The sequence below is a fragment of the Pararge aegeria genome, chromosome 19, assembly GCF_905163445.1.
Source record: "Pararge aegeria chromosome 19, ilParAegt1.1, whole genome shotgun sequence".
NCBI classification, from domain to species: Eukaryota; Metazoa; Arthropoda; class Insecta; order Lepidoptera; family Nymphalidae; genus Pararge; species Pararge aegeria.
In genome coordinates this window covers 7,526,601-7,552,475 of record NC_053198.1, presented here as the reverse complement: position 1 = coordinate 7,552,475, position 25,875 = coordinate 7,526,601, and the positions used below count along the sequence as shown (strand labels likewise).

Here is a 25,875-nt window from a genome sequence, read left to right as displayed (position 1 = left end):
GCAAAAAATTCTTATTTTTTCCGTACGATTTCCAAAACATACTTTTTTCCATATTTTGTTTATCGTTTAGTAAAGACTTACTTAATTTATTTAAAATATTTTTTTATTTATGAATTATAAAAGTATTAAGATAAAAGTAGTTTTAGATGGTTTACTCCCAAGTGGTCACACTAAAGTAAAGAAATTTCTCACAAAAAAAAACTAGTTCAGGTTATTTACAATTAATCGGGAATGACGAATTTTGATAACCCTAAACTTCCAGCCGAATCTTTTCACTTCATAAACAATGTAAAAATAGAAGGTAACAGACGCGCATCAGATAAAGGCACGGTTTGCTTGCTAGCTATTTAAAAACTTTATGTTTATGTAAATGCGAGCGCAAACGAATTCCAGAATGCTGCCAAAGATTGCAAAAATGCCAAACCTTTTGTATGCCACACAGATAAATTAATTAGTACCTACGTTTTCGCACGTAAACAATATCGAAACGAGACACAGCTTACATACCTATGAAGATTAAAAAAATAAAACGCGACGTTACAGGCACCACCTATGTTCCGAACGCACTACAGACTGCGTTCAAATAGAGAGCAGTGCCAAATCTTAGCAAACAACAACACATGAAATTATCTTATTATGTTCAATTTACATTTACAATAATTTACTTTAATATGTGCAAATAAGTACTATAATCGCGTGTGCGGATATTCCGTGCGTATCTTTCAAGTGTATGCTTGAATTGTAAAGTCCTTTATAATATTGACAATTCAATGATAAAATTAATAATTGTTCTATTGTGGATTAACAGGATGAAATATTCTTTCTGAATGATTATTTTAATTTATAAATCACTAGCGTACCCAGCCCGCTTCGCTGGGCTAGATTTTTCTTTATTTTAATTTAACAATAAACTTACATCATTAAATTTTTAATTTAAGTCTCATAATATATTAAATCATTTATTTCTCTCCGTATTCATTCTCTTCTATTCTCTTCTCGAGCGGGTGAAGATCATTATCTACACCCATGTACGCCCAACAATACAATATCATCATAGTAAATAAAAGCTGTATTTGACATTTCAAAATGCTCCGATCGTCACCAAACTTTAAAGGATTACTCGCCAGGTCAATCCGGAGATTCCCTGAAAGTTTCATTGAAATCGGTCCAGCCGTTTCGGAGCCTATACGGAACATATCCACACACTTTCTCTTTTATATACATAGATGTGAATAAACTTTGTTTACATGATGCTGAAATCAGACTTGATGAAGAGTGATAAAAATGACATAATTTAGGAAGATATTGTATTTTGGTATATTTGCATAAAAGGGCAATCTTATGTATTTAAATTGGATTTAGAACTATTATAAGTAAGTAGGGTAAGTTTAATGTTATTCTATCACTTCAGCATCTTGTTCTCCAATGTATTATAATTGGTTTATCTATGTACATCTCCATAGGTTTACTCATCTTCAACTGCACCTAAAGACTATTGAAAAAGCAGTGTAGCAGTCAATTCAAGTTATCATCAATAGATTAGTCTCATAAACAAGGCTTCAACGAATATACATTGTGAAGCAGGCCCATGGCAAGTAGAGTTATGTTACTAGTTGTTCTCTTATATTATAAGGATTATTTTTATCTTTTATCATGTTTACAGTCCATGTGCACAGTACATGATGGTGTAAGTTAGCAATGCTAACTACAACTACAACATGTACCACATGTTATGGTATGGACATGTAGTACAGCTATGAAAATCTTTATATATATATATAAAGTGTGATCTTTTCTTGTGAGTGTATATCACTGAACTCCTCCTTAACGGCTGGACTGATTTGAATGAATTTTTTGGTATGTGTTAGATGGTTTAGATTCACAAATCAGCCCAACCGATGGTGCTGGGGTCCGCTAGTAATTAAATAAATTTTCTGAAGTTGACTTAAGTGTCCTTCATTTGAAAGTTTATTGACTAATAAACTTACATAATCAATAAAAACAATGTAATGTATTTATTATTTTGGTTAGATACACTTTTGCAATTGAATTCTTTAATTTAAAACTATATTTTCCACAAGCTGGTATATAAGGCAGCAAGCCTTAAGTTATGACCTTATCATAACTAAGGCTTGCTGCCTTTTATTAGTTTAATCATAGGCCACAAATTGGAGGGCAGGAGAGGAGATAGAGCAAAAAGCCAAGGATAAGTTAGAATGTCTACATTTATGTATTACTGAGGTTCTATTGGGTAATAGCAGAGCATCACAAATAATATTAATATTTTGAGCAAGTTTTTGCAGCGCAATTGTTATTTTTATAGAAAATAAGCATTATTATGAGGCAATAACTATATTTTTTGAATTGCAAAAAGGTTCAGAACTTTAAAACAATTAGAGAAAATATAAAATGTATTTGCCAAAAAAACAAGGTTACCAGAAAGTGGGGCATGGGGTTCCCACTTTGCTGGCCATAACATAATTCACAGGTGCATTCCAGGGTTTGCTATAATGGTTAAGGAAAACATCACAAGGAAACTTGCATACCTAAGAGTTCTCCATAATGAATTAATAAGTCAAAGACATAAGAAGTCAACCACTCCGCACTTGGCCAGCGTGGTGGACAATGGCCTAAGCCCTTCTAACTGAGAAGAGACCACCTTAAAGTGGGCTGGTAATAAGTTGCTGACGACTCATATATGCTAAGGTCTCACACACATTATGGATGACTATGGTATACCTTAGTCACCTAGGTATATACTGAGCTATACAACGAAGAAATATAATTGCTATCTTTATAAGTCAATAAGACTGCAGAATGTACAGAATCTATTAAAATGTTTTCTATTTCTATACTACACATGTCATTTATCTCTAAATGGTTTTTGCCATTAAGAAAACCTCATTAAGAAACCTCTTGTCAGAGATGTTTCAAAGTTGGTGGTGAGTTTGTTACTAGGTTCTTTTCAGTAGAATCTCCCTTGCAAAACATGGTAGTTGACACAAACAGACAAAACTTGGCATTTTAAATGAGCGTCTATTAGGCCTTCTTAAAATAAAACTATTTTAAATTGTGATACTTCTTTGAATTTTTGTAGTTTTACAAGCATTTCTTGTAAAAACTAGTAGTAAGTGCAAACACTCACTAAACTGGTAACCAAGTAACCTAAATTGGAATAATATTTTTTTTTTTGTTTAGTTTTGTTTTAGATTCCTAGATAACATTTCATTTTGCCATTATTTTAAAACAACAACATTACCCTCTTTTAGGTACAGTCGGCAAAAAAAAACCAAAATTGTGTTGTCAAACTGTCAAAATGTCGTAAACAGACAGTTTGTTGTTTCACAAAAAAGGTTAATTACGTAGAATTATATAAATATTACATTCTTAGGAAATTATTTTTAACAAACTTTTGCAGAGTGTTAATACACTGACTACTTCTTGAGTTTTAATAGTTTTTAGTTAGGTAGCACACTTACCTCAGTCTCATTGTCGTCGTTTTTACATTTGGTCTTCATTGCCTCCTGCAACTTTTAGTCACACTTAAACTTCTGTCTTTCACAACACTGAAATTCACTTAGGTTCACAATAATTAATAAAATACGTTACAGGTCACAAAAATTAAAACGGAGCCGCATACCATAAACCATAAACCGAATTCAACTTCAGCAACTGACATGGCAAGGCAGGCATAGCTTCATAGACTCGCAGTAGTCTGTGGATAGCAGTGACGCACCGTAAAGCGTTTGTATGCTCGTATCGATAATGCCGACTCTTAAAAATGGGATACTGTGGCTATTTACAGTTTCTGTGTACTTAGTTACTGACAACTTGTATCATTTTGCAGCAATCATTACTTTTTAATACCTTTTATCTACCAAATATCGTACAATCCCAATAACGTTACACTACGTTTTGAGTAAATGGAAATAGATTTATGGTTGAACCCAGTCGGAACCTTAGTGGTTCATGTTTACCTGGTATATTATCTTCTGTGAAGGTAAGGTTTATTTATGAGTTTAGTATTCTTATAGAACAGCACCAGTGGGTGGTGCCGCGTCGTTGGCAAAGTTATGAAGCGTTCGTGGTCGCAGTGGATTGACCCAGTACTTAGTCCACGGGCTACTTTATTTTAGCTGTAGTCCTAGAGTGCCACACAATATTTTTAGTTAAGGATAGAAATCCTTACCTAAAAATATTTTTTATGACTTAGTATAAATATACTAAATATACTACGACAATACGCACATCGCCATCTAGCCCCAAAGTAAGCGTAGCTTGTGTTATGGGTACTAAGGTGACTGATGAATATTTTTATGAATAACATACATAAATACTTATGTAACAAACGACACATACATAAATAGTATGTTTCGTTTGTTACTTAAGTCACGTAAGTAACACGTCTTAACGGCTAGAAATATCTAGATGGAAATTTCACACAGAGTTTATTAACAGCACAAACTAACTTTTTATCTCTGTGTATACGGTTCCCGAGGGATAGATTTGTTTATTTTGGAAGGATCGTCATGTTGTTTTATAGTATTAGTTTGGTCGCGGGCGGACTCACAGGACATCTAGTATTTTCATATTTTAATTAATATTAATATGGTTTCTTTTAATAATACGCTTTCAAATAAGACTACTATAATAAAGTTACTATATTTATTTAAACCTCTTCTAAATTAACAAGACTACCAAAAACTATTTCTTCTTCTTCTTATCTTCTCCTTTCTTTTTAGAAATTTTATACGGGCCAAGTTGTTTGCGTACTAACAGGCCTCTCCACCAAGCTTGGATAGTTATCGCTGAGTTCGTCATCTTCTTTACAAACAGACGAGCCTTTTCTCGTTCTTCTTTGAAATAAACCCATTCCTTCATTGCAATATCATGTTTCTCTATCTAAAACGAAACATAATACTATGAGAATAGAACTCATTTCATTTTAAAAATTTAATTTAGATTGCATTTTAATTACCGTTTCTTCAAAGTTGATTCGTTTGTCTAGCATATTTTGATAGTCATTTTTCTTTATTTGTATTTTTAAATCTAATTCTTCCATATCTTTGTCGTATTTATTCATCCAATGCTCTATCTTATCAAGAGTTTCCTGAAATTTAAAATATACTTTTAGTAAATTGTCTAGAAAATAGCAAATTGTTATATTACAACAATAAGGAAGTCAATTACATTTATGATTATATTGAATAAAAGCTCTACTTCAGTATGAACTCTTTGTTCACAATAGGCTCTCTGTTTATAATATTCTATCGTGTTCGTAGGTGTTGCTTCTGTGTCATGAATTTTCCTTATATGTTGTTCAGTGCGTGCAAGTTGCCAATTATCAACGTACCGGCTACGAATTTCTGTATTAAAACTAGCATCCTAAAAACAATTTCAACTATATTAAACTAATTATCAAGTCAAACTTTAATAATCAGAGTTAAAAATTTCGATCTTGTTGTTAAACATAGTATATCTAGAGGTAAAATTACAAACTTCAACTTTAGATCTCAGCTCATCAATTTTGGTATTGGTATCATATATGACAGATTTTATATGGTTACGCTGCTGCCTCAATTGTTTATTTAGGTCCCGTCGCATTCTGTAATAATTTCATTAAATATATAATTTAATAAATTTTCATTTTAAATATAATATATAAATTACACTGATGGATAAAATATTATTAAATGCACGCTTACAATCTGTTCTTCGAGTCTGCTTCAAAGAGCTCACCGCGATATTTATCCAAATTTTCAATTTTGCTTACAGATTCTTCTAGTGCTTCAAAAGTTTTATCTCTTACTAGACGTATGTAGGTATTTGTTAGTGCTACCATAGGCCAAATTCTGTATTTAATTGTAAAAAAATAATTATGTACCAATAAAGTTATACCATGGCAAAAATACCAAAAGCTTTTTTAAGTACTCAAAAAAATTACACAGAAGACAAGACTGCGTTAAACCCGACTCCTTATTAGTCAGGTAATTATTAGTCAACGACCTATTCGTATTACATAGTTTAGTGTACAAAAAAAAATACTATGACAGTTTTTCATTCATATTTTTTTACTATTTATAACAATTGGTTCTTAGTAATAGCCTTAAATTCAAGTACACTAACCTATCATTATCAAGTTTATTTAACTTGTATTCGTTGCAATCCAGTTTATTAGCATCAATTTCATCTAATTCATCTTTTACATCTGGCTGTGACACTCCATATTTTAGCGCCAGATGTACGCCCATATCAGTCATTGTCTTGATTACACGCAATTCATTATTGCATTCAACTGAATGACATAAAATTATAAAAACATCTTAAGTACAATAAAAACACCTTATTAAAATAAACAACTACAACATAAAGTGTGTAGAATATAAATGAATGAATGAATGAATACACTTTTATTGTACACAAAAGAAACAAAAAGTAGTTACAAAGATATAAATACAAATCAAGAGAGTACAATTTGGTGGCCTTATCGCTACATAGCGATTTCTTCCAGGCAACCAATGGCGTAAAAGGAAAAAACATAGAAAAGAGGTAGGTGGTGCAATAAATAAGATTTAAAAATTATACAAATATATAAATTTAAATAAAATACATATATATATATATATATATATATATATATAACTATCATATATATCTATAAATATATTACATATAAATACAAATAAAATATATAACATAAATATCTATATAAATATATTACATATAACATCCCCAATTAGTATGAAATACATAAATAATTCAAATTACACACTTAAAATGATTCGCTTCAGCGTTGTTCGGCTGAAAGAGACAAATAATGATCCTTTACTAGTTTCTTGAAGGTCCCAATCGATTGTGCCTCACGGATATCTAACGGCAAGGCGTTCCATATTTTAATAGCCTGAACCGTAAATGATCCGTTGAAGAAGGAGGATTTGTGACCAGGCACCTTCAAGACTAACTTCCTCGTAGAACGAAGTTCGTCTGGGAGTCCTACAAATTGAAACCTCTCTTTCAGGTAAAGAGGAGTAGAAGGATGAAATAAAACACAGTACAGCATAGAAACAATGTGCAAATTCCGGCGAAGTCTGATAGGTAACCACTTGAGACGAGACCGAAATTGAGAAATATGATCATATTTGCGCAACCCAAATATGAAACGAATGCTAGAATTCTGGAGTCTCTCAAGTTTACCTAATATGAATATATTACCTAATATGCGCATTTCAATAATTGCATCTTCTAAAACCGTAGCAAATAGCGCAGAATGCAGAAAGGGCAAACTGAAATGCAATAAAAAGACGTTCTTTATGCTATTTTAATCAATTCCAATGAAATAAGGAAATGTTTTTTTGTGGAAATATTCTTCAAAAAAAATCTATGCAAATTTGCAGATATCTAGCTTAGTAGCTTCTATTTTTTTTTCATGATTAAGATGCAGAAAGCTAATTAAAAAGCCATGATAGGTTATCTAGATATTTTCATATAGGTATTTAACTAAAAATAAACATAAATGTATCTTGGCGCGTAGTGCGCGATTCGTGAAATAGGAATCCTGCATATAAACACTTTAGTACAGGTATAGTTAGAAAATCATATTAATGTTTATTTAGAACCTTATTAAAGTTTCATCTTTTAGAACCTCTTGTTCATCCAGTTTCTCTAGAGAAGTATGTACCACAAGTGGTACTCGTCCGCTAGCTCGTGTTGGTAAACTTGTCACCTAAAAAAAACAGTTGTTTAATTTACCAAAGCGCCCTATAATAGTCGCCGGCTTTAAATTATTGCAAATCCGCTAACCTAAGACGGGTAGCTTTTTATTACCTACACTAAATGCTGATATAGGTATCTAGGTAGGCAAAAATGCAAAGACTGTAGTCACCGAAAACTTTTGAATTAAAGCTCAGAATAGAGGAAGAACATGTTTAAATACTGTTTTGAAACAAATAAAACAAACAAATACAAATATACTACGACATTACACGGATTGCCACCTAGCCCTAAAGTAAGAGTAGCTTGTATTTTGGGTACTAAAATAGCTGACGAATATTTCCATAAATATAATACACAGAAATACTTATAAATATACAGATAAACATCTAGATACTAAAAATCATTCATGTTCATCACACAAACATTTTCCAGCTGTGGGAATCGAACCCACGGCTACGACTCAGGAAGCAGGTTCGCAGCCCACTGCGCCAGTCGGCCGTCATAAGCAAGTTAGTTGCAATTTTCTTACCATTTTTTGTTCACTGGCTTCAACTTCATATGCAGAACCTGTTCCCCAGTCACCTTTTACTTCGCTAACAAGTCTTAAGGGCGGCATATTTAAAATACTATACAATAAAATTAATAAACAAATTTCTAGTGACTTGATCAAAAATGTCAAACCGGTGTCCAACTGAAGAAATATTTTTAAAGGCCTTACGAGGGCAACAGTTTTTATCCAGCCAGGGATAATCAATTTGTCGATGCAAAATAATCCTTTTCTTTATTAGGTCAGAGTTTTTATTTAATTTGTTCATTTATCGATAAACATCGACATATTCTATGCAATCCCTAATATCTCAGCCTAACATGGATGTCATAGACAAACTTTTATGCTTCATTATTGAAAACCCTCACCTGAGGATAATGTCAATGTCCGGTTTCTATCTTGTATATTTTGTAGGTATGGGATAACTTATAGGAATTCCTAACGTACTTGCGAAGATACCATTGCACTGTTTTATTCCGCGAGTTAGCCCTTGAATGCAATCTTACCTGCTGGTAAAATGATGATGCAGTCTAAGGTGGTACCTAGTTGGCAAACCTGCAAGGCTAGCTTATGCAGGAGATAGAAATTATAACCCCCGATTATATCCCCTGACGAGGGATAAAATCGGCTTACTTATCACGGCAACAGGGAAGAAGGGGGAGCAGTTTATCACTGTTTTATATAACAAGTATATCATTTTGATCTTATTTCTATACGTGCGCCCATGCTCGAAGAGTGGGTGAGAAGATAAACATTTTATCCTTTCCCTATGCAGAAAATGGTCCACGTTAGGAGTGCTGTTACGGGTATGGCAGTTATAATAAACCCTAATCAGCTTTTAATAGACTAGTAGTAACGAGCCCCCGCCGTAGGCTCCCGAGATCGAGTCCAGGACCTCTCTTATTAAACCACCGCTACGCCAGGGAAATTGTCGTCACTAAACATAACGATGTGGAAAAAAACATAATATTTAATCTGTTTTAAAAAAGATTTCCGTTTGGGCATTGCACCACACCAATAAATGACGAAGAATTAAAAAAAAGAATAACCACAGGAATAGTAAATAATTTATTTACAAAAACAAGTCGTAGCTAACAAATTTAAGGGGAAATAGCTAAATACTATAAAATAACTCTTTTATCTACTTTTTCTTTTTGGATTTGTCGTTAGGTTTGGATGGTGTTTGTTTCTTCTTGACGGTTTTGTAGGGACCCAACTGTTTTCGTACAAGCAAACCTCGCCACCACGCCTGTACTATAATTGCGGAATTGTTCATAATTTCGCAATGCTTACGAGCGGCCTCTCGGTCGTCCTTGAAAGTAATCCAGTTCTTCATGAATTCCGCGTGTTCTTTAATCTGAAATGAGAATTTCATCATTCTCAGCTTATTATTATACCCTACTATTGGGCGTAAGCAGTTTCTAAAGGGAGCCGTGTGACAGATTCAGAGGTTTATACTCTCAATGCTGCTTCAATAAAGTATTAGCAGTATAATCAGCAGTAGGTACGTGATAAAAACCGGGATCAACAGCAACGCCCGCAAAATTATTGATTACTCTTGAATGAAACCCGGGAACTTGCGATCTCGCTAACTACTAGATCAACGAGGCAGTTGTGTAGAATACTGTAGCCTTAGTACCAGATTTTCTCGATCGCAATCAAAAAGTCGTTTTCGAGTATGGAAACACTCGAAAATCGGATTAAATTGATTAATTTAAACTCTAACTTTTGACAGAACGTTTGTCAAAAAAATTAGAAGATTTGGACTCTAAAAGAGCGAGTTTGATATACAACAACGACCCCTCGATTGCGAGTGAGCAGATCTTGTATGATGGCTAGTTACTGGACGTAATTTTCCATCGAAAAAGTTTACTGATGATCTTCTAGGGACGTGAAGTCGCGCGAACATCTAGCATTAATATTTAAGTAAGTAGTTTAACCGTTTCCTCAAGGAGCTGATTCTTGTTTTGCATGGTCTCGTAGTAATTTCTCATTATTTGTATCTTCAGATCAATGCTTTCGATGTCTTTCTCATATTTGACCATTGATTCGTCTACCTTTGCGAGAACTTCCTGAAAACGCAAATCATACGTTGTAAATTATTATGGGAAAGACTGAATAGGTAAGAAGACTGAATTGAAACCTGCATGCATTCTCGATAACATTATTAAAGGCGTGTAAACTTTATTAAGTTGTACTTTGCCAGCGTTTTGGACTTAGGTCTAGGCCCTTCTCATTCTAAGAGCAGACCTGTGCCGAGTTACAGGGGGCCAGTAATGGGTTGATAATGATGAAGTTGGTTTCCCTACCGGATATGTGGACTAGTGGTTGTTTTTTCTGATGTAGTGGGTGTATGAGCAGTTATGGCTGTTTTAGTGTTTGGTCTAGACTCTAGTAATTAGCTTTTAAATTCGTGAAGTTTGCTTTAGCCGGCACTATATCACGATACGAAATCCATTTACCGGCTAATAAGCAGTCTCCTTGTGTGAGGGTTGACTTGATTGACCACTCGTATTCGACCTCACATTTAGCAGCGAGGCGAAGCGGGCGTTTCTTTCAGAATTTCTTTTTACCTTCACAACGTGGTCGAGAGCGGTTTGATATAGCATTCCCAAGCTATCTTGGTTACACCAAAACCACTAAGAAAAACAGTTTTTTCGAAACCGAGCCCTGTAGACTAGTGACTACTAGACTCAGGGTATAAGTATTTGTTTTGGCACTTGAGGCGTGCTTGCTTGCCTAGAAGATTTTAAAGGTGTTTGATGGGCTAACATTTATGTTCATGGTAGTGAGAAGCTCGATGTCACTGTGCACGCGTTGCTCCTGTTCTACTTTACGCTTGAACTCCTCGATTGCCTGTGTGGGGACTTCATCCTTGTTGTATAAGGTCTGCAAATGCTGCTCGGTGCGCGACCGCTGCCAGCCTTCGATGTAGCGGTTGCGGATGCCGGCATTTAATTCCGCATCCTTGTTTGGTAAGATCATTATTATAAAAGTAGATACCTAGGTTTAAGGACGGCTGATGGCCCATTCAAAAAGCATTTTTTATTAGGAAATTATAATTATAATATATTTAAATTTCTAAGTATACCTATTACTTCAATCCCTTAGTATTTTAATATTGTATAAACTCTTGTTTGAAAACTATAATCATTAGATACATATCAGGCGTACCAATATAGCTATGCATTAAAGATCCTTTGAGCTTTATGCGATAGAAGTGATTTATGGCTTTAGCTAGCTTATACTTGGCGAGGTCTTAGACGGATTAGAAATCCAAACCTATTATGCTTACCAGCCCGCGTATTATGTAGATACCAAACTTCTACGACGGTTGCTATTTGAACGGCTAAAAAGAGATTACTCGACGAGTGTATACCTAACCTGTGTTTCCAAATCATGTTTTTGTTGTGTTGGCGACTGTCGAAAACATTACACGATTCGCTTTAATGAATAACAGATTAGTGCTACTGCATCTCTGACTGTATCGTCACTTGCAGTTATCATATAAAAATATCAGCAAGCAACTTACTTCCACATGTAATCTTAGAAACTCGATTTCACTGTTGGATTCGTAACAGACGGATTTGATGTGATTCCTTTGCTGGCGAAGCTGCTTATGCGATTCACGCCGCAACCTTAAATATAAGATATTTATTAGGATTATGTTTTGTTAGGTTTTATGTTTCTATACAATTTGTAACCGTATTACGAAATAATGTTGAAGAATGCATAAGTATATTTCATACTAAATCACCCTGTAAAAATATTAAATCAAAAGAAGCAAATTTATTTTTCCATTCTATGGAGGGTAGAGGGTCATCTTATATGGGAGAAAAGTTGAAAAAGTGTCCAGTTGTATGCGCTAAATAACAGTTCAAAAATCCTCCACAATGGCGCTGGTGGATGCACAGGGTATGGTATGAATGTAGCAATCGTAGATGAATTGAAGTATGCCGAGTTAAAAAATTTAATGTCATTATCGACTAAAGTAGTTAATTATTGAGAATTTCAACAACTTACGTTGTATATTGTGGTAAATATAACCGTACTTCCTTGTTTATTTTTCAAGCCTACTCTAACAATATTTATATTTAGCGCTTCTTGTAAGAGTTACCTTGATGCAAATGTGGCGCCATCCTAATTTAATACATTTTGACGACACTTTTTCATATACACAGATGATCCTCCTTACCTCTACCCTCCATATTCCATACAAACGAATTCAAAACATTGTAAGTGTTTACTTATGACAACCCTATCGAAGATAAAATATTGACACGCGCATAGTACTATCTGAACACGACAGTCTTACGACGAGTAAATGTCAGCGGGATTGAGGCTTATATAATAAGGCGGCAACTCCGGTGGTGTGGACACATATCCAGAATGGGTGAAAAAAGAGTGGCTAAGCGCATATTTCACTCCGAATTGCAGGTTGGGAAACGTAAATAACTAACTAACTCTTGCGATACAAAGATGTGCTAAAGGGGCACATGAAGAGATGTGATATGGACCCATCACTGTGGGAATTTGAAGCAGAAGATCGGCCGCGATGGAGACACTCCGTAAATAAAAAAGTATCGGAGTTTGAAGTTAAAAGGCGCGCAGAGCAAGATGATAGGCGTAATGAGATAAAGGCCAGACCATCGCCGGCCATATATTACAATATAATTGGTGGAGTAGGTACCTACTGACGTGCTGTCAATGTAATCGCACATTTTAAACAAAGAGTGGTTATGCCAGTCACTTGAGAGCACATCAGGTACGCTCATAATAGCTAGGAGTCGCCGTGGTCGGATACGGCCAGGAGGATATAATATATAAAAGGAATACGCGACGCGTAATAAAGTGACGGGAGTCACTTGATTTTAATTTTTCATGTCATGTTAGGGCTGTATCTGATTTCCTTCAGTAAAGACTGGCAGTGGCTTACTCAAAAACTATTAGGTTTTCGGTTTCACAGGTAAGTCTCAGTAACAGTCCATAATGTACTTCCAAGGCATGTGAAGTATTATTTCGGTTTTCATTTACTTGTTGTATATAAAGGCTTATTTTTAGGCCATTACAATTCAGCCCGTTGACTGCAATCTCATCTGTTGGGGAGTGCTAAGATGGTAACGGGCTAACCTGGTAGAATGGCAGTTATATCAAACCCATACCTTTAATTGGTTTTAACGCGACCGGAATCTAAAGCGCTAAGCGGCACGTCGATGCCATTGGGTTGTTAACTAGCCACGGGCGAAGCCTTCCAATAAACCGGAACGGGTAAATCTTCTGCCGGAGATAGAACCCGGGAAAACCACACCGCACATCGCTGCCCTAGGGCTCTGAGCCAGATCGATTTGTAAATAAACATGTCCATAATAAAGACAATTCAAAGATAAATAATCGTGTTATGATTTAAATAAAAATAGCTAACATTCTGTTCGTGCGCTCTACCTCAGCGAGACTGTGTAGATTCTCGTCCTTCTGAACTATTTGCGTCACTGAATCTGTGAGAGACTGGAAATCTCTTTCAATACATAGGTTTTTATAAGTCTCGGTTAGGACTTGCAATATGAAATCTCTGCAAAATACAAATTAATTAACTTCATTATTACTTACACTCTTTAAACGTAACGGGCACGTCTTCTTCCAGAGAAAGATTTAGACCGTAGTCAACAGAATAACATGAATAACTCTCAGGCATTGTCGTTAAATAAATGTAATTCACAATTCAAAATTCATTCATATAAGTAGGCCCTGTTTCCAAGCAAGTCTGTCTATTTGTAGTGACTCTTCCCCCGGTTCAGCAGGCAGATTCCACCGAGAAGAAACTCAGCAGATTGCTCTTTTTCAAAATCAGTTACAGTTTACAATCTAAAATAGTCTATCTTGCGAGAGACGAGAGCGGAGCTTGCTTCCAAACTTGCTTTTTAACAAATTGTTTTAACTTGTGCATTGGTAGGTCCAAAATTACCTTTGGAATCATATTATAAGAACACTAGCGGACCCCAGCGCCATCTGTCGGGCTAATTTGTAAATCTAAACCATCCAGGGTGCCACACAAACGTATACCAAAAAATTCATTCAAATCGGTCCAGCCGTCTAGGAGGAGTTCAGTGACATACACACGCACACAAGAAATATATATAAAAAGATATACACACTCCCACAAATGAATTCTACACCTTTCGCAATATAACTTATTTAATTTCAATTCCAAGGGTTAGATGTGCGTGCCGGGGATCAAACTCCAACCCAAAACCCTGGAAGTGAAGCCAGGTTCCTAATCACTAGGATATCACTGTTTCGTCTATTGTATCGTATGTGTTTGAAAGTTTCGTTTTTTAATGTGCTTTTGGACATTTTTAAAAGGTATCTTTCATAGATATAGCCTTATGTTATTCCAACAAACGTAAATATATACATAAAAACAATGTAGAATTTGATAAACACTGCGATCATTTAGGATTAGTCGTCAGTTGGGACCCATGCACTCGTAGGTACCCGACGACTTAGATCAACTTACAAGCGCAATATTTTGCGTCACTGCAATGCGATATGTTCACCGACCTTATGCATGCAAATCAATCTATACAATACCTGTCCGCTTGAAGTTTGTCCAATTTATATTTCATGCAGTGAATATTTTTTAGGTCTATATCGTTTATATCGTTTTGTGTTTTTTGGCTCTCGACCCCAAACTTGTCGGCGAGGAGTACATCCATTGCGGATATCGTCTTGATAAATCGCAGTTCGGTATTGCATGCATCTAAAAAGGGGTCAATTATGCAGCACTTCAAAGACGAAAGGATATTATTGCTAGATAAAAAACCATCGGACTCTTCGGCCTGCATTTCTAAGACTAAATGTCATAAAAGGATGGCAGTCTTAGGAATGTCTTCCGAGCTAACAGGTAGGTATCTAATTATAGGCTTTTTCGAGATCCAAAGTACTGTGAACTTTACATCCAGTTATACCTACTATGGGTAAAGTAGTGAATGTGCTTTATAGAAATCCTATCAGGTATTTTCGAAAACCCTAGGAAAAACGTCCTAGGGAACAAACAAAAGAACGCATAGGTAGTTACTCGTAATTGGAAACGAATAAAGATTTCGCACTATTTTCATAAGATTGTTACCAAAATCTAAAGTAAGTATACCTAACTTTATACACATAAATATGACCTAGGCCACAGATTAGGTAAACTTAGGTTTCATTAGGTAATTAATACTTATGAAATACCTATAGCTCGGATAATTGCGGTTTGCGGAAAATAGTCTCCAATTTAGTCAATTGCAGTGGCGTGCATACAGGGTATGCACAGGGTATGCATATTATATAAAATGAAGAAAATCGCCAATGGAAGTTATATAAAACGTTGAGGATAGGCATTGTAAGTGTCATATATCTATGTTATGAATGACTCGATTATTATTATGGGTCTGTATTGTGTACAGTGTAACATTCTGTGGTCATTGATTAAACCAAGCTAGAAATGGTTACCAGTGTTTTATTATAAAGTTAAGAATATAACACATGGCGCAGTCGTCAATCATGGCTACAGGTTATAATTTACCAGCAAAATTATCTTTAGTAGGCAATTTAAGTGAAAACTTTAAAAAATTTAAACAGTCTCTGGACATATATTTGGAGGCGGGCGGTTTATCGGAAGTTGCTGAGGGGAGGAAGATAGCAATATTTCTGAATCTTATCGGTGAGGATGCATTAAATATATATAATACGTTAGAAACAGAGGGGTTAAGAACTCTTAAAGATGTTCAACAAGTATTAGAAAGTTATTGTAATCCTAAAAAAAATGTGCTACACTCACGCTACTTATTTTATAATCGGAGTCAAAAAGCAGGAGAAAGATTTGATAGTTTTATGACTGACCTGAAACGTCTCTGTAGTGACTGCGAGTTTATAAAAAACAAAGATGAGGCACTGCGAGACAGACTAGTATTTGGGTCAAGTGACCTTGAAACTCAAAAAAAATTAATAAAAAAAGGGGATCCTTCATTGGAAGATGTTATAGAGGCCTTTAGAGTAGCTGAGTTAACAAACATTCAAATAAAAGAAATTCAAACTAATGAGGTGGACTCTTTGGCCTATAATAGAGAAAAAACCAATAAAAGGAAGTGTTTGCACTGTGGGAGCACTCATCCATACGGTCAGTGCCCTGCTTGGTCTAAAACATGTGCAAAGTGCAATAAAAAAAACCATTTTGCTAGAATGTGCCGAACTATTAAAACTGCTAATGAAGTGACAATCGAACCTGAGGTAGATTACTACATTGAAACGGTTACCTGCAAGTTGTCAGTCGATTCATTAGCCTGGTATCAAGATGTAATACTACCAGGAAACAATAAAATAAGTTTCAAATTAGATCCTGGAGCTGATGTTAATATTTTGCCAGTGCACCTTTTTGAAAAAATAAATTCAACTAATCCTATAATATTGTCCGACACATGTGCAAGACTGGAAAGTTGGAATGGTTTTAAGACACCAGTTAAAGGATTAGCTAAAATGAGTATTGGAGTAAATAACAAAACATATTTAGAGACATTTTGCATAGCAGGAAATGAGAATTCAATGCCAATATTGTGTTGTGATGCATGTGTGCGGCTGAACTTGGTAAAAAGAGTACTCTCTGTGTTAAAAGAAAATAAATGGAACAAAGAGGACTTAATCAAAGTTAATAGTGATTTATTTACAGGTATTGGTAAGTTTAATAAAACTTATGATATTAAGTTAAAGAAAGAGACAATTCCAACTTCCAAGCCACCATTTAGAGTACCACTTAAACTAAGACCCAAATTGGAAGCTGAACTGATTAGACTGGAGGGTCTTAGCATTATTAGTAAAGTAAGAGAGCCATCTGAATGGGTAAATAGATTAGTAATAATTGAAAAACCCGATAAAACCATTAGAATATGCCTCAACCCAAAGGATCTAAACAATGCAATTGTTAAAGATTATTGTTACATACCAACTATTGCAGACTTATCTACTAAGTTAAATAAATCTAAATTCTTTTCAGTATTAGACCTCAAAGATTCATTTTGGCATATTGCATTGTCTGAAAACAGCTCTAATTATTGTACTTTTGCTACTATGTTTGGTATGTACAAATTTAATCGTATGCCTTTTGGTGTATCTATTGCCTCAGAAGTTTTTCAAAAATTTTTATCAGAAATATTTAGCTCTATAACAGGAGTTGTAAATTACATAGATGATATACTTTGTTTTGCTGAAACGGAGGAGCAAATGAATTCAATTTTGTCCCAGGTGTTTAAAAGAGCGAGAGAGTATAACATAAGATTCAATAAAAAAAAGTTTCAATATAATGTTGACAAAAGTAAAATACTTGGGACAGGTTTTTGAAAACGGCACTGTGCGTCCAGATCCAGATTCAATTAAAGCTATAAATGAATATGATATCCCAAAAAATAAAACTGATTTACAAAGATTACTTGGTCTTATAAACTATTTACGTTCCTACATTCCCAATATGGCTACTGTAACTAGTCCCCTGAGAGATTTATTAAGAAAAGACACTATATTTGTTTGGCAAAAAGTACACACTGACACCTTTTTAAAAATTAAAACTATTTTGTCTACTCACCCTGTTTTGTGTACTTTTGACCCATACAAAGACATTACTATTCAGACTGACTCAAGTAAAACAGGAATAGGATGTGTGCTTTTACAGGAGAACAAGCCAGTATATTATGCTTCAAAATCTTTAACAGAGACTGAAATAAATTATGGACAAATAGAAAAAGAATTTTTAGCAGTGTTGTTCTCTTGTAAAAAATTTCATACATTCATATATGGGAAAAATATTGTCATACAAACAGATCACCTACCCCTAATTTCCATAATGAAAAAATCACTATGTGACATTCCCTCAACTAGATTACAACGAATAAAATTAAAACTAAGCATATACAATATTACTTTAAAACATGTACCAGGCACTAGAATGCACATTGCAGATGCATTAAGCAGAGCTTGTTCTACTGCTAGTGTACAACAAGACTGTGATACCGATCTTAATGAAATAGTGCACAATGTAAATGTGTCAGATGACTTACTATGTCAAATAAGACGTGAAACATTTTTGGATCCTATAGCATCAAAATTAATACATTTTTATAAAAATGGGTGGCCAAATTCACTCACTAAAGTTCCTACAGAGTTCAAATACTTATATAAATTGAATAAATTAATCTCCTATGAAGACAATTTAATTTTTATTGATAATAGACTGTACATTCCTGTGTCGCTACAAACCTTAATGATAAGCAAGCTTCACGAATGTCACTTTGGAATTACCAAATCAAAAGCAAGAGCAAAAATGTTATTCTATTGGCACAACATGAACTCTGACATTGAAAGATATATTGAAAACTGCAAAATTTGCCTAAAATTTTCTAATAATAACATAAAAGAGCCCATGGTCATTAGAGAGCAACCAGAACTACCATTTCAATATGTTTCAATAGATATATTGCAGTTTGGTAATAATGACTATATCACTCTAGTAGATCATTATTCAAAATGGATTGAGTTGCATAAATTAAACAATAAAACAGCTGAAGCTACTATTACCATCCTTAAGACCATATTTTCAACACATGGTATACCAGAAATAATATATTCAGACAATATGCCATTTAATTCACTAGCTTTTATAGAATTTAGTAAAGAATGGAAATTTGAACCAATTTTTTCAAGTCCTCATTACCATCAAAGTAATGGTGCTGCTGAACGAGCTGTAGCAATTTGCAAAAGTTTTTTAAAAAAATCTAATGAAACTAACACAGATATTGAGCAATTTTTATTGGAATATAGAAATACCCCTGTACTTGGTATGAACATATCACCAGCTCAATTATTGTATAATAGATTATGTCGCACAAAACTTCCTATTAAGAATACATTATTAAGACCTCAATTACATCCAGAAATAAAAAATATACTAAGAGATACTGCATTAAAAAACAAAACATATTATGACCAACATACAAGACCCAGAACTGACATATTTAAGGAAGGACAAAAGGTAGTATTTAAAGAAAATGAGCATAGTAATATATGGAAACCAGCCAAGGTTATAAAAATAAATGAAAATCCCCGATCAATAACACTACAAGATGAAATGGGAAATGTTAAAACCAGAAATACATGGTTTGTTAAAGCAGATGGATCTCAGGATAGAACTAGTGACAAAATCTGTACACAGTCAGCATGGTCTCAAGTTGCTGTGCCTACAGAGCAGCCCGTGGCCATCACTCATCCATCATCTAAGGAAGTAACTACTCAACCAGTTCTGTTAAGAAGGTCTAATAGAGATGTTAGACCTCCTTCACATCTCATGGATTATGTAACAGACAAAAATTAAGAATATTTTAATGTAAGGTCATAGTTTGTAAAAATAATTAAAACAATGTTAACATAAATAAACAAACTTGAATTGTATAATTTGCTATATAAAAAGGGAGATGTCATATATCTATGTTGTGAATGACTCGATTATTATTATGGGTCTGTATTGTGTAACATTCTGTGGTCATTGATTAAACCAAGCTAGAAATGGTTACCAGTGTTTTATTATAAAGTTAAGAATATAACACAGTAATAGTTTTAAAAAGCCTACCCTTAAGTATTTATAACTCGTACTGGAGATTTTCTTAATTTCATGTCATCTGCATACCCTGTGCATACGCTCTATGCACGCCTCTGGTCAATTGCAATCATTCTAGGCTCTTTGTAAAAATTCGACGTTTCGACGACTTAAATAGACCTTTACATAAGTATACAGAAGATTATTTCGCTGTAGGTATACGTTTATAGTCTTACCTAGAATGCGTAACTGCGGGATCACATCCTCCAAGATGGTAGCGAGCAAGCACGCTTTGAAATACGGCAACCTGTATTTATAGATAGGTAGCCCATTATTTTATAAATAAAGAAGATGTTCCCAGCTGCTAGATCCACGCTAAATAAATTTTTCCCGTTTCTTTTATATAAGTAATACTTACTACTAACTCGAATTAGCCTCCCGCCAACAGACATTGTAGCAACGTGGAGGGTATCAACTCTAAAGTTCTCTCCTATGAGACAGGAGACCAAGGCCCCCAATAGGAGTTGAAAGGTAAAATATATTATTCATTTCGAATGAATAATTATTATTAACTAGAATACCTACTTACCTGTAATTACGCATATCTTCCACGTATATATCACGTTCCTAAAAAGCAAGAGCACAATGAGTACATCTTTGTCATCAATATACACACTACTCTCTCCTCTCGTCATGAGCAGGGTTAAGGTAGTCCAAATGCGATTGGTAGACTTCACTTTGAGAACATTATGGAGAACTCTCAGGCATGCAGATTACCTCCTATGCTATCCTTCATTGTTTAAGCATTAAATAAGCATTAATTATATTTATATTTAATGCTTCAAACACGCATAACTCTGAAATGTTCCAGATTCGAAAGGGTGGCCGAAGTCCTAACACTAGAGTCTTCTGTTCTTCTTTGAGTCCTTCGACACCTGCAGGGCTAGCACAAGCGGGAGACAAACAAAATTATTCCCCGATTTTAAATTTATCCCTATAAATAGTTAAGGATGCATGTTTACCCGGAGACACCCATTCCGGGCGATAGTTTCGCTCAAACGCCCCCATGGGACTGACTCAGCGGTTTTTCGTCGCGTGGATATCATAAAAATAAACGAAAAATCAATCTAAAAAAACATTTCTCAAAAATATGTGTAAAATTCCTACAAAATCACGAATAACGTGAATTGTAAAAGTAACTTTAAAAACAACAATGACATTAAATAATGAGTTGACGTCATCTTGGAACTTTATTATCTTTGATTCTTTTAACACAAGGGCAGAAAAGAGGGCCTATAGATATTATTATAATAAATACTCATTTAAGACCTCTATTATTAATATTAAAGAGGTCAGTGGTCTAATAAAATTTTAATGACATTGATGCTTGGAAACAAGCCGCACTAGGTGTAGGTATATGGTGAGAAAAGGTCACTACCTTCTCTCACAAGATACCTAGAACAATTACAATGATGTTGGTAAAGAGAAACTGCAGAATTTCTTGCTGGTATCTTCTCAGTAGAACCTGCCTTCCGGACCGACGGTATAGTCAATACATACAGGCAAACTTGACGTTTCAAAAGTAGGCCTATATTTAAATTAAATACATTTATTTCAAGTATGAAATAAAAGTATTTAATTTTTTTTAAGACAAAAATGGATTATTTGCACTTTATTACTTCCACATTGTAAATAGTCGATAGCAGAAATAAAAGAACAAAATTCAAATAAGAGATATTTAATACCGGTACTATCCACAATTTATGACTTTAAATCACATGAATTATTTTTAATAACTAAATAAATAAATAAACACGATATTTGTGGGACGACACTGTATTTTATGTTTATAATAACAAACTATAAAATCACAAAATTAATAAAAACACTTTCATTATATAAACTACATTATCTATGTTATAATAGTTGTATATTAAAAGTATTTCCATCATTAAAATTTCCATTCTTCGTTGTACTCGTAATTCTGAATAAATACGGCTCACTACAGACAGAGTACAAGATTTGCTCGCTCGCAATCATGGATTCGTTTTCGCAAGTCGAACTCTACACCGTCAAAGTAAAATCGATCTTATGGCACTGTACACACAGTCGCAAATCCTCTTCTTATAATGATTATTTCACAAACGTTTTGTTAAAAGCTCCAGCTGAGGAATTTTAGGCAAATTTGAGATTTAATTAAATTTGCATAAGATGCTCTGCTGTTCTAGCATATTACTGTTACTCGAAACGACTCCTCGACGTCGAGCTTGGAAATCTTAGAGTGTATTCGAACACTAACTCATCACGCCGCGGGTTCGAGTTGATAGGCTTTAACGATTATTATCAAATTTTAGAGATAATAATCCGAATTTATTCAGAATTAATTTTTTTTTTTTTTTTCTATAAGTAACCAACTGTAACTACTTTGTATAAAATTCAATACTATATTTCTGCACACACAATTGGTGAAATCGCTCTGATATTGATAATAAGTAACAATCGTCGCACTGGGCCAGCGTGATGGACTACGGCCTTAACCCCTTCTCATTGTGGGAGGGAGACACGTGCCCTGTCACCGGTAATGGGTTGATATGATGATGAAATATAATATCGCGTAAGAACACTTTGAAATAGTTTAAAGTAAAGCTAGAATACTAAATTACTAAAAGTACCCTCAGAAGCAAATTTTGTACGAGCCGGTAAAAAAAACTGACTATCAATAAAATAAGTTGTGATTTTAAATTTTTGATTGTAATTGAAAATATTTATTTACATTAAATTAAAATATTTAAATAGGTAGTGGCATTAAGCCTTATCGGTAAATTGAGCCATATCTAGACTGAAAGAGAGTAATATGACTTTAATAAAATGACATCTGTTAATGGGATATGGACTCATAGATCCGGCTTTCAGTAACGAAACACTGTAAGGTTAGAGTAAAATTGACCTATTTCCCCTTATTTTAGAGCTTAAATTCTTCTACACTTCTACGACCGGAAATAAAATAATAATTAGTAGTATAAAATGTACGACTCTAAGACAAGGGCATTGAGTCCATTTTACTCTTTGAGTTTCGACACCATTTGCAGATCATATGAAATGAAAAAAATCTCCAGTAGGTAAGAGTTATAATACTTTTTATAACTCTTATAATGCCTATCCTTTAGTTTTTTATAACTCGTACTGGAGATTTTTTTCATATTATACCATCTGTATAACCTGTGAATACCCTCTATGCACGCCACTGAACCCCAATAGTTAGGAAGTGTTTTTTCACGCTGATATCATCATTTGGAACGTGCTGTCCATAAAACATCATCATCATATAAAAACGATAAACTTCCACTGCTGGACATAGGTCTATTGTTATTTATTATTTTTAATCCTGTTTTTGGCTTTTAATCACTAAATATAAGCAAATGTATGCCCCAACTACGACAGATGATAAAAATGTCCAACAAAACCGCATACATAATTACGAGTTTCGATCCTAGAAAACACTAATTACACTATTCCAATAATTAAATAAAACATCTGTAAAAAGAAGTTATATTTAAATAATTTTTCAGATAAATATGCTATTGAAGTAAAATAAAACATATACTGTTAAATTTTTATTTGATTGAATATCATAAAATTTTAATTTAACAGCACGTTTTATCTGCATAAAATTAAAAAAAAAACTTACATGTATTCGTTTTTGGTCGTTTACGCTAAGTCGGCGTGAAGGGCTCGCTATGTGCCAATAGAATATGCCAATAGCTGTTGCAAACATTTGCACCAACAAAGTTAGTACACACATTAGCGCCAATACTGTTAAATTCATTACAGCCAACTCTGTTGGTACACCAATTAAGGCCAACAATATTGGTACACGCATTTGCTTATACGTATTGATCAACCAATAGCTACATGTCAGTTGAAGTGCGATAATCTGACATGCTATGCCATGTTTATTTAAATCTATGCAAGTGTAATGCTTATAGCGCTACACTCTTTACAACTCTTATACAGCTATAATATAGTATCAACTCTTATTGTTATATCTACACGACAGTTCAATAGTAACTAGTTTTATATATATATGTACAGTTATGTTAAAAAAATAAATATACAACTTTTGAAGTATAACTACGCACTGAATTTCTAGGTGTATTATTTATTCAGTCTTAAGTTATTAGCCATCCACTGATGTGTAGAATAGAAAGGACGAAGTAATTTGAGATAAAAAAGAGGAAAATGGAGGTACCAAGGTTAAAGAGTGTAAGCGCTGCATATAAGAGTCCTGTATTCAGAAATGAGATATACAGGCTAATAATTGAGGTCCCATTCAACTATGTATTCCGAACTTAATATTTCCATATTTCTAACGAACCTCGAAAGTGTGACACGATATATTTGACCCGATAAATTGAAATCTAACTTTAAAATTTACTATCAATGGATTTGCCAAACTTAATCCGACATCCTCAAACATTGGTGCCAATTTTATTGCATGCGATACTCTTAACGAAATTGACAAGTAGTGCTATCATTTTTACAACGTTCCTCGTAACACATTTTAGTATATAAGTGACAGAATTACCACTACTAACTTTGAAATCTAAGTTCCTTTGCAACGCACAGCAACGCAACGCATGTTCAACCCATAAGGATATTGGAGTATAACGTGATATCGTTATATATCAATCTGATTGGTTAAAACTACGGCGTTCGGATGATTTGTGAGACTTCATAGTAATTCGGGAATACGGCAATTAGAATCATAAGGTGAAATAACAAAGATATTTGTTATCATAATACTAGAGGTTGCACAATCATACAATTTTAATAAAAATACAATTACTTAAGTCACCTAATCTTAATCTATGACTCTTGACATATTGACAAAGATATATTACATTTTGTATATTTAGATTTTGAACTAGATGTATATTAAGCTAGGTTTAACCCGCGACCACGTCGCCGTTAAATTTCTGCTTTCCCGCACTAAAAGTAGCTAAAGGCTTACTCTGTATTAATCCGTGGAAAGTTCACAAACATTCAGATACACATACTTTCGCATTTATAATATTAGCACAGATTTCAATGAACCTAGACTAATGCGAGTTTACACTACGACGACGACGAACAATGAATTGCCTGAGCAAGTAACGCCCAATCTTAGGAGATTCCTAGGCATACATTAACCGTTCACCAATAGTTATCACCTAAAGAGTTGGTGAAACGTTTTCTTTTCCTATAACCATCACCCATATCGTTACGCAATCGATTTAGCCGATGCCTAGAACAACGGACATTTTTCTTACTTGTCTTATTATGTAAACAATCTTTTCGTTACTTATTAGTTCGGAAAATATAAAAACACACATCCATAAAGTTTTTATTTATTTCATAGCACTCGTTTTTTTATATTTAAAAAAAATACTTCACACTAAAATTTTTTGAAAAGATGGTTCACATTTATAAGACAAGTTAAAAAAAATTGAGTGTATATTCAAGAAGTTTCTTCTATGTTTTCGACACCGATAAAGGGAAATGGATAGTAAACAGATCCTGTAAACGAATCAGGTATCAATATGCCATTAAACAGTAGTTGAATACCTATGTGGTCCGAGGGGGATATAAGGATATAGACATTTTGCTAATAAATTAATATAAAAAAAAAAATATGAACAAGGATACTGAAAAAAATCGACCACAAGTTAATAATGCCGAATAAAAATAGGAGAGTTTTACGATTAGTGACTCACTACGTCCGCGACTGTAAAAAGAACATACTCCATACGAATTTGCGTTGGTCGGAATAATTTGAGCAGAATCCCTTAAAAAAATTTAAACGCTTTAACTTTATATTTTTTAGGTTTTTTTGTTGGATCTATATTTTCGACTGGGTTCGGCTAGTGGGTAGCTTATTCGATAAGGAGTCACGAGGTCCTGGAATCGATTTTCGGGTTGTTCCAAAAGTTGTTAGTTTTGGATTCAAATCCTCAACAGC

General features: G+C 34.1%; 3 protein-coding genes across 5 annotated transcripts in view; all 3 read right to left on the bottom strand.

The window, feature by feature from the left end:
• The window catches only part of LOC120632089 (serine/threonine-protein phosphatase 2A 56 kDa regulatory subunit gamma isoform-like), a 73,657-nt gene extending 70,004 nt beyond the window's left edge, over nucleotides 1-3,653 (bottom strand). The window contains exon 1 of the mRNA XM_039901878.1: nucleotides 3,480-3,653. Coding sequence (XP_039757812.1) covers nucleotides 3,480-3,518 — 39 coding nt within the window. The 5' untranslated portion in view covers nucleotides 3,519-3,653. The remainder of the gene's footprint in view (nucleotides 1-3,479) is intronic.
• A 1,051-nt stretch (nucleotides 3,654-4,704) lies between these two features.
• Nucleotides 4,705-8,359, bottom strand: LOC120632169 (dynein regulatory complex protein 9-like). Its single transcript, XM_039901976.1, has 9 exons — nucleotides 8,243-8,359; nucleotides 7,617-7,723; nucleotides 7,213-7,283; nucleotides 6,127-6,295; nucleotides 5,706-5,852; nucleotides 5,500-5,605; nucleotides 5,191-5,385; nucleotides 4,979-5,110; nucleotides 4,705-4,902 (listed from the first exon to the last, which is right to left on the bottom strand). Exons 1-9 carry the CDS (start codon nucleotides 8,327-8,329, stop codon nucleotides 4,705-4,707), a joined length of 1,212 nt encoding a protein of 403 aa, XP_039757910.1. The 5' UTR covers nucleotides 8,330-8,359.
• A 996-nt stretch (nucleotides 8,360-9,355) lies between these two features.
• LOC120632308 (dynein regulatory complex protein 9-like) lies at nucleotides 9,356-21,064 on the bottom strand. Of its 3 annotated transcripts, XM_039902150.1 has the most exons (9): nucleotides 20,900-21,064; nucleotides 20,467-20,504; nucleotides 20,114-20,184; nucleotides 14,849-15,017; nucleotides 13,683-13,829; nucleotides 11,793-11,898; nucleotides 11,033-11,227; nucleotides 10,201-10,332; nucleotides 9,356-9,617 (listed from the first exon to the last, which is right to left on the bottom strand). In XM_039902150.1, exons 1-9 carry the CDS (start codon nucleotides 20,981-20,983, stop codon nucleotides 9,402-9,404), a joined length of 1,158 nt encoding a protein of 385 aa, XP_039758084.1. In that variant the 5' UTR covers nucleotides 20,984-21,064; the 3' UTR covers nucleotides 9,356-9,401. The 3 variants fall into 3 exon arrangements, with proteins under 3 accessions (XP_039758084.1, XP_039758086.1, XP_039758085.1); XM_039902152.1 differs by lacking the exon at nucleotides 11,033-11,227; XM_039902151.1 differs by lacking the exon at nucleotides 20,467-20,504 and having other exon boundaries at nucleotides 20,900-20,969.
• Nucleotides 21,065-25,875: the final 4,811 nt, after the last annotated feature.

Excerpts from the sequence above, each read along its gene's own strand:
- LOC120632169 (XM_039901976.1), bottom strand. The coding sequence starts at position 8,329 with ATGCCGCCCTTAAGACTTGTTAGCGAAGTAAAAGGTGACTGGGGAACA. Across the intron at positions 6,296-7,212 it reads TATTGAAATGCGCATATTAG|TTGAATGCAATAATGAATTG; the intron begins GTAATATATTCA and ends TATGTCATTCAG. Across the intron at positions 5,853-6,126 it reads AATAAACTTGATAATGATAG|AATTTGGCCTATGGTAGCAC; the intron begins GTTAGTGTACTT and ends AATTAAATACAG.
- LOC120632308 (XM_039902150.1), bottom strand. The coding sequence starts at position 20,983 with ATGATATCCACGCGACGAAAAACCGCTGAGTCAGTCCCATGGGGGCGT. Across the intron at positions 13,830-14,848 it reads GACAAACTTCAAGCGGACAG|AGATTTCATATTGCAAGTCC; the intron begins GTATTGTATAGA and ends TGTATTTTGCAG. Across the intron at positions 11,228-11,792 it reads TTCTAAGATTACATGTGGAA|GATGCGGAATTAAATGCCGG; the intron begins GTAAGTTGCTTG and ends TTACCAAACAAG.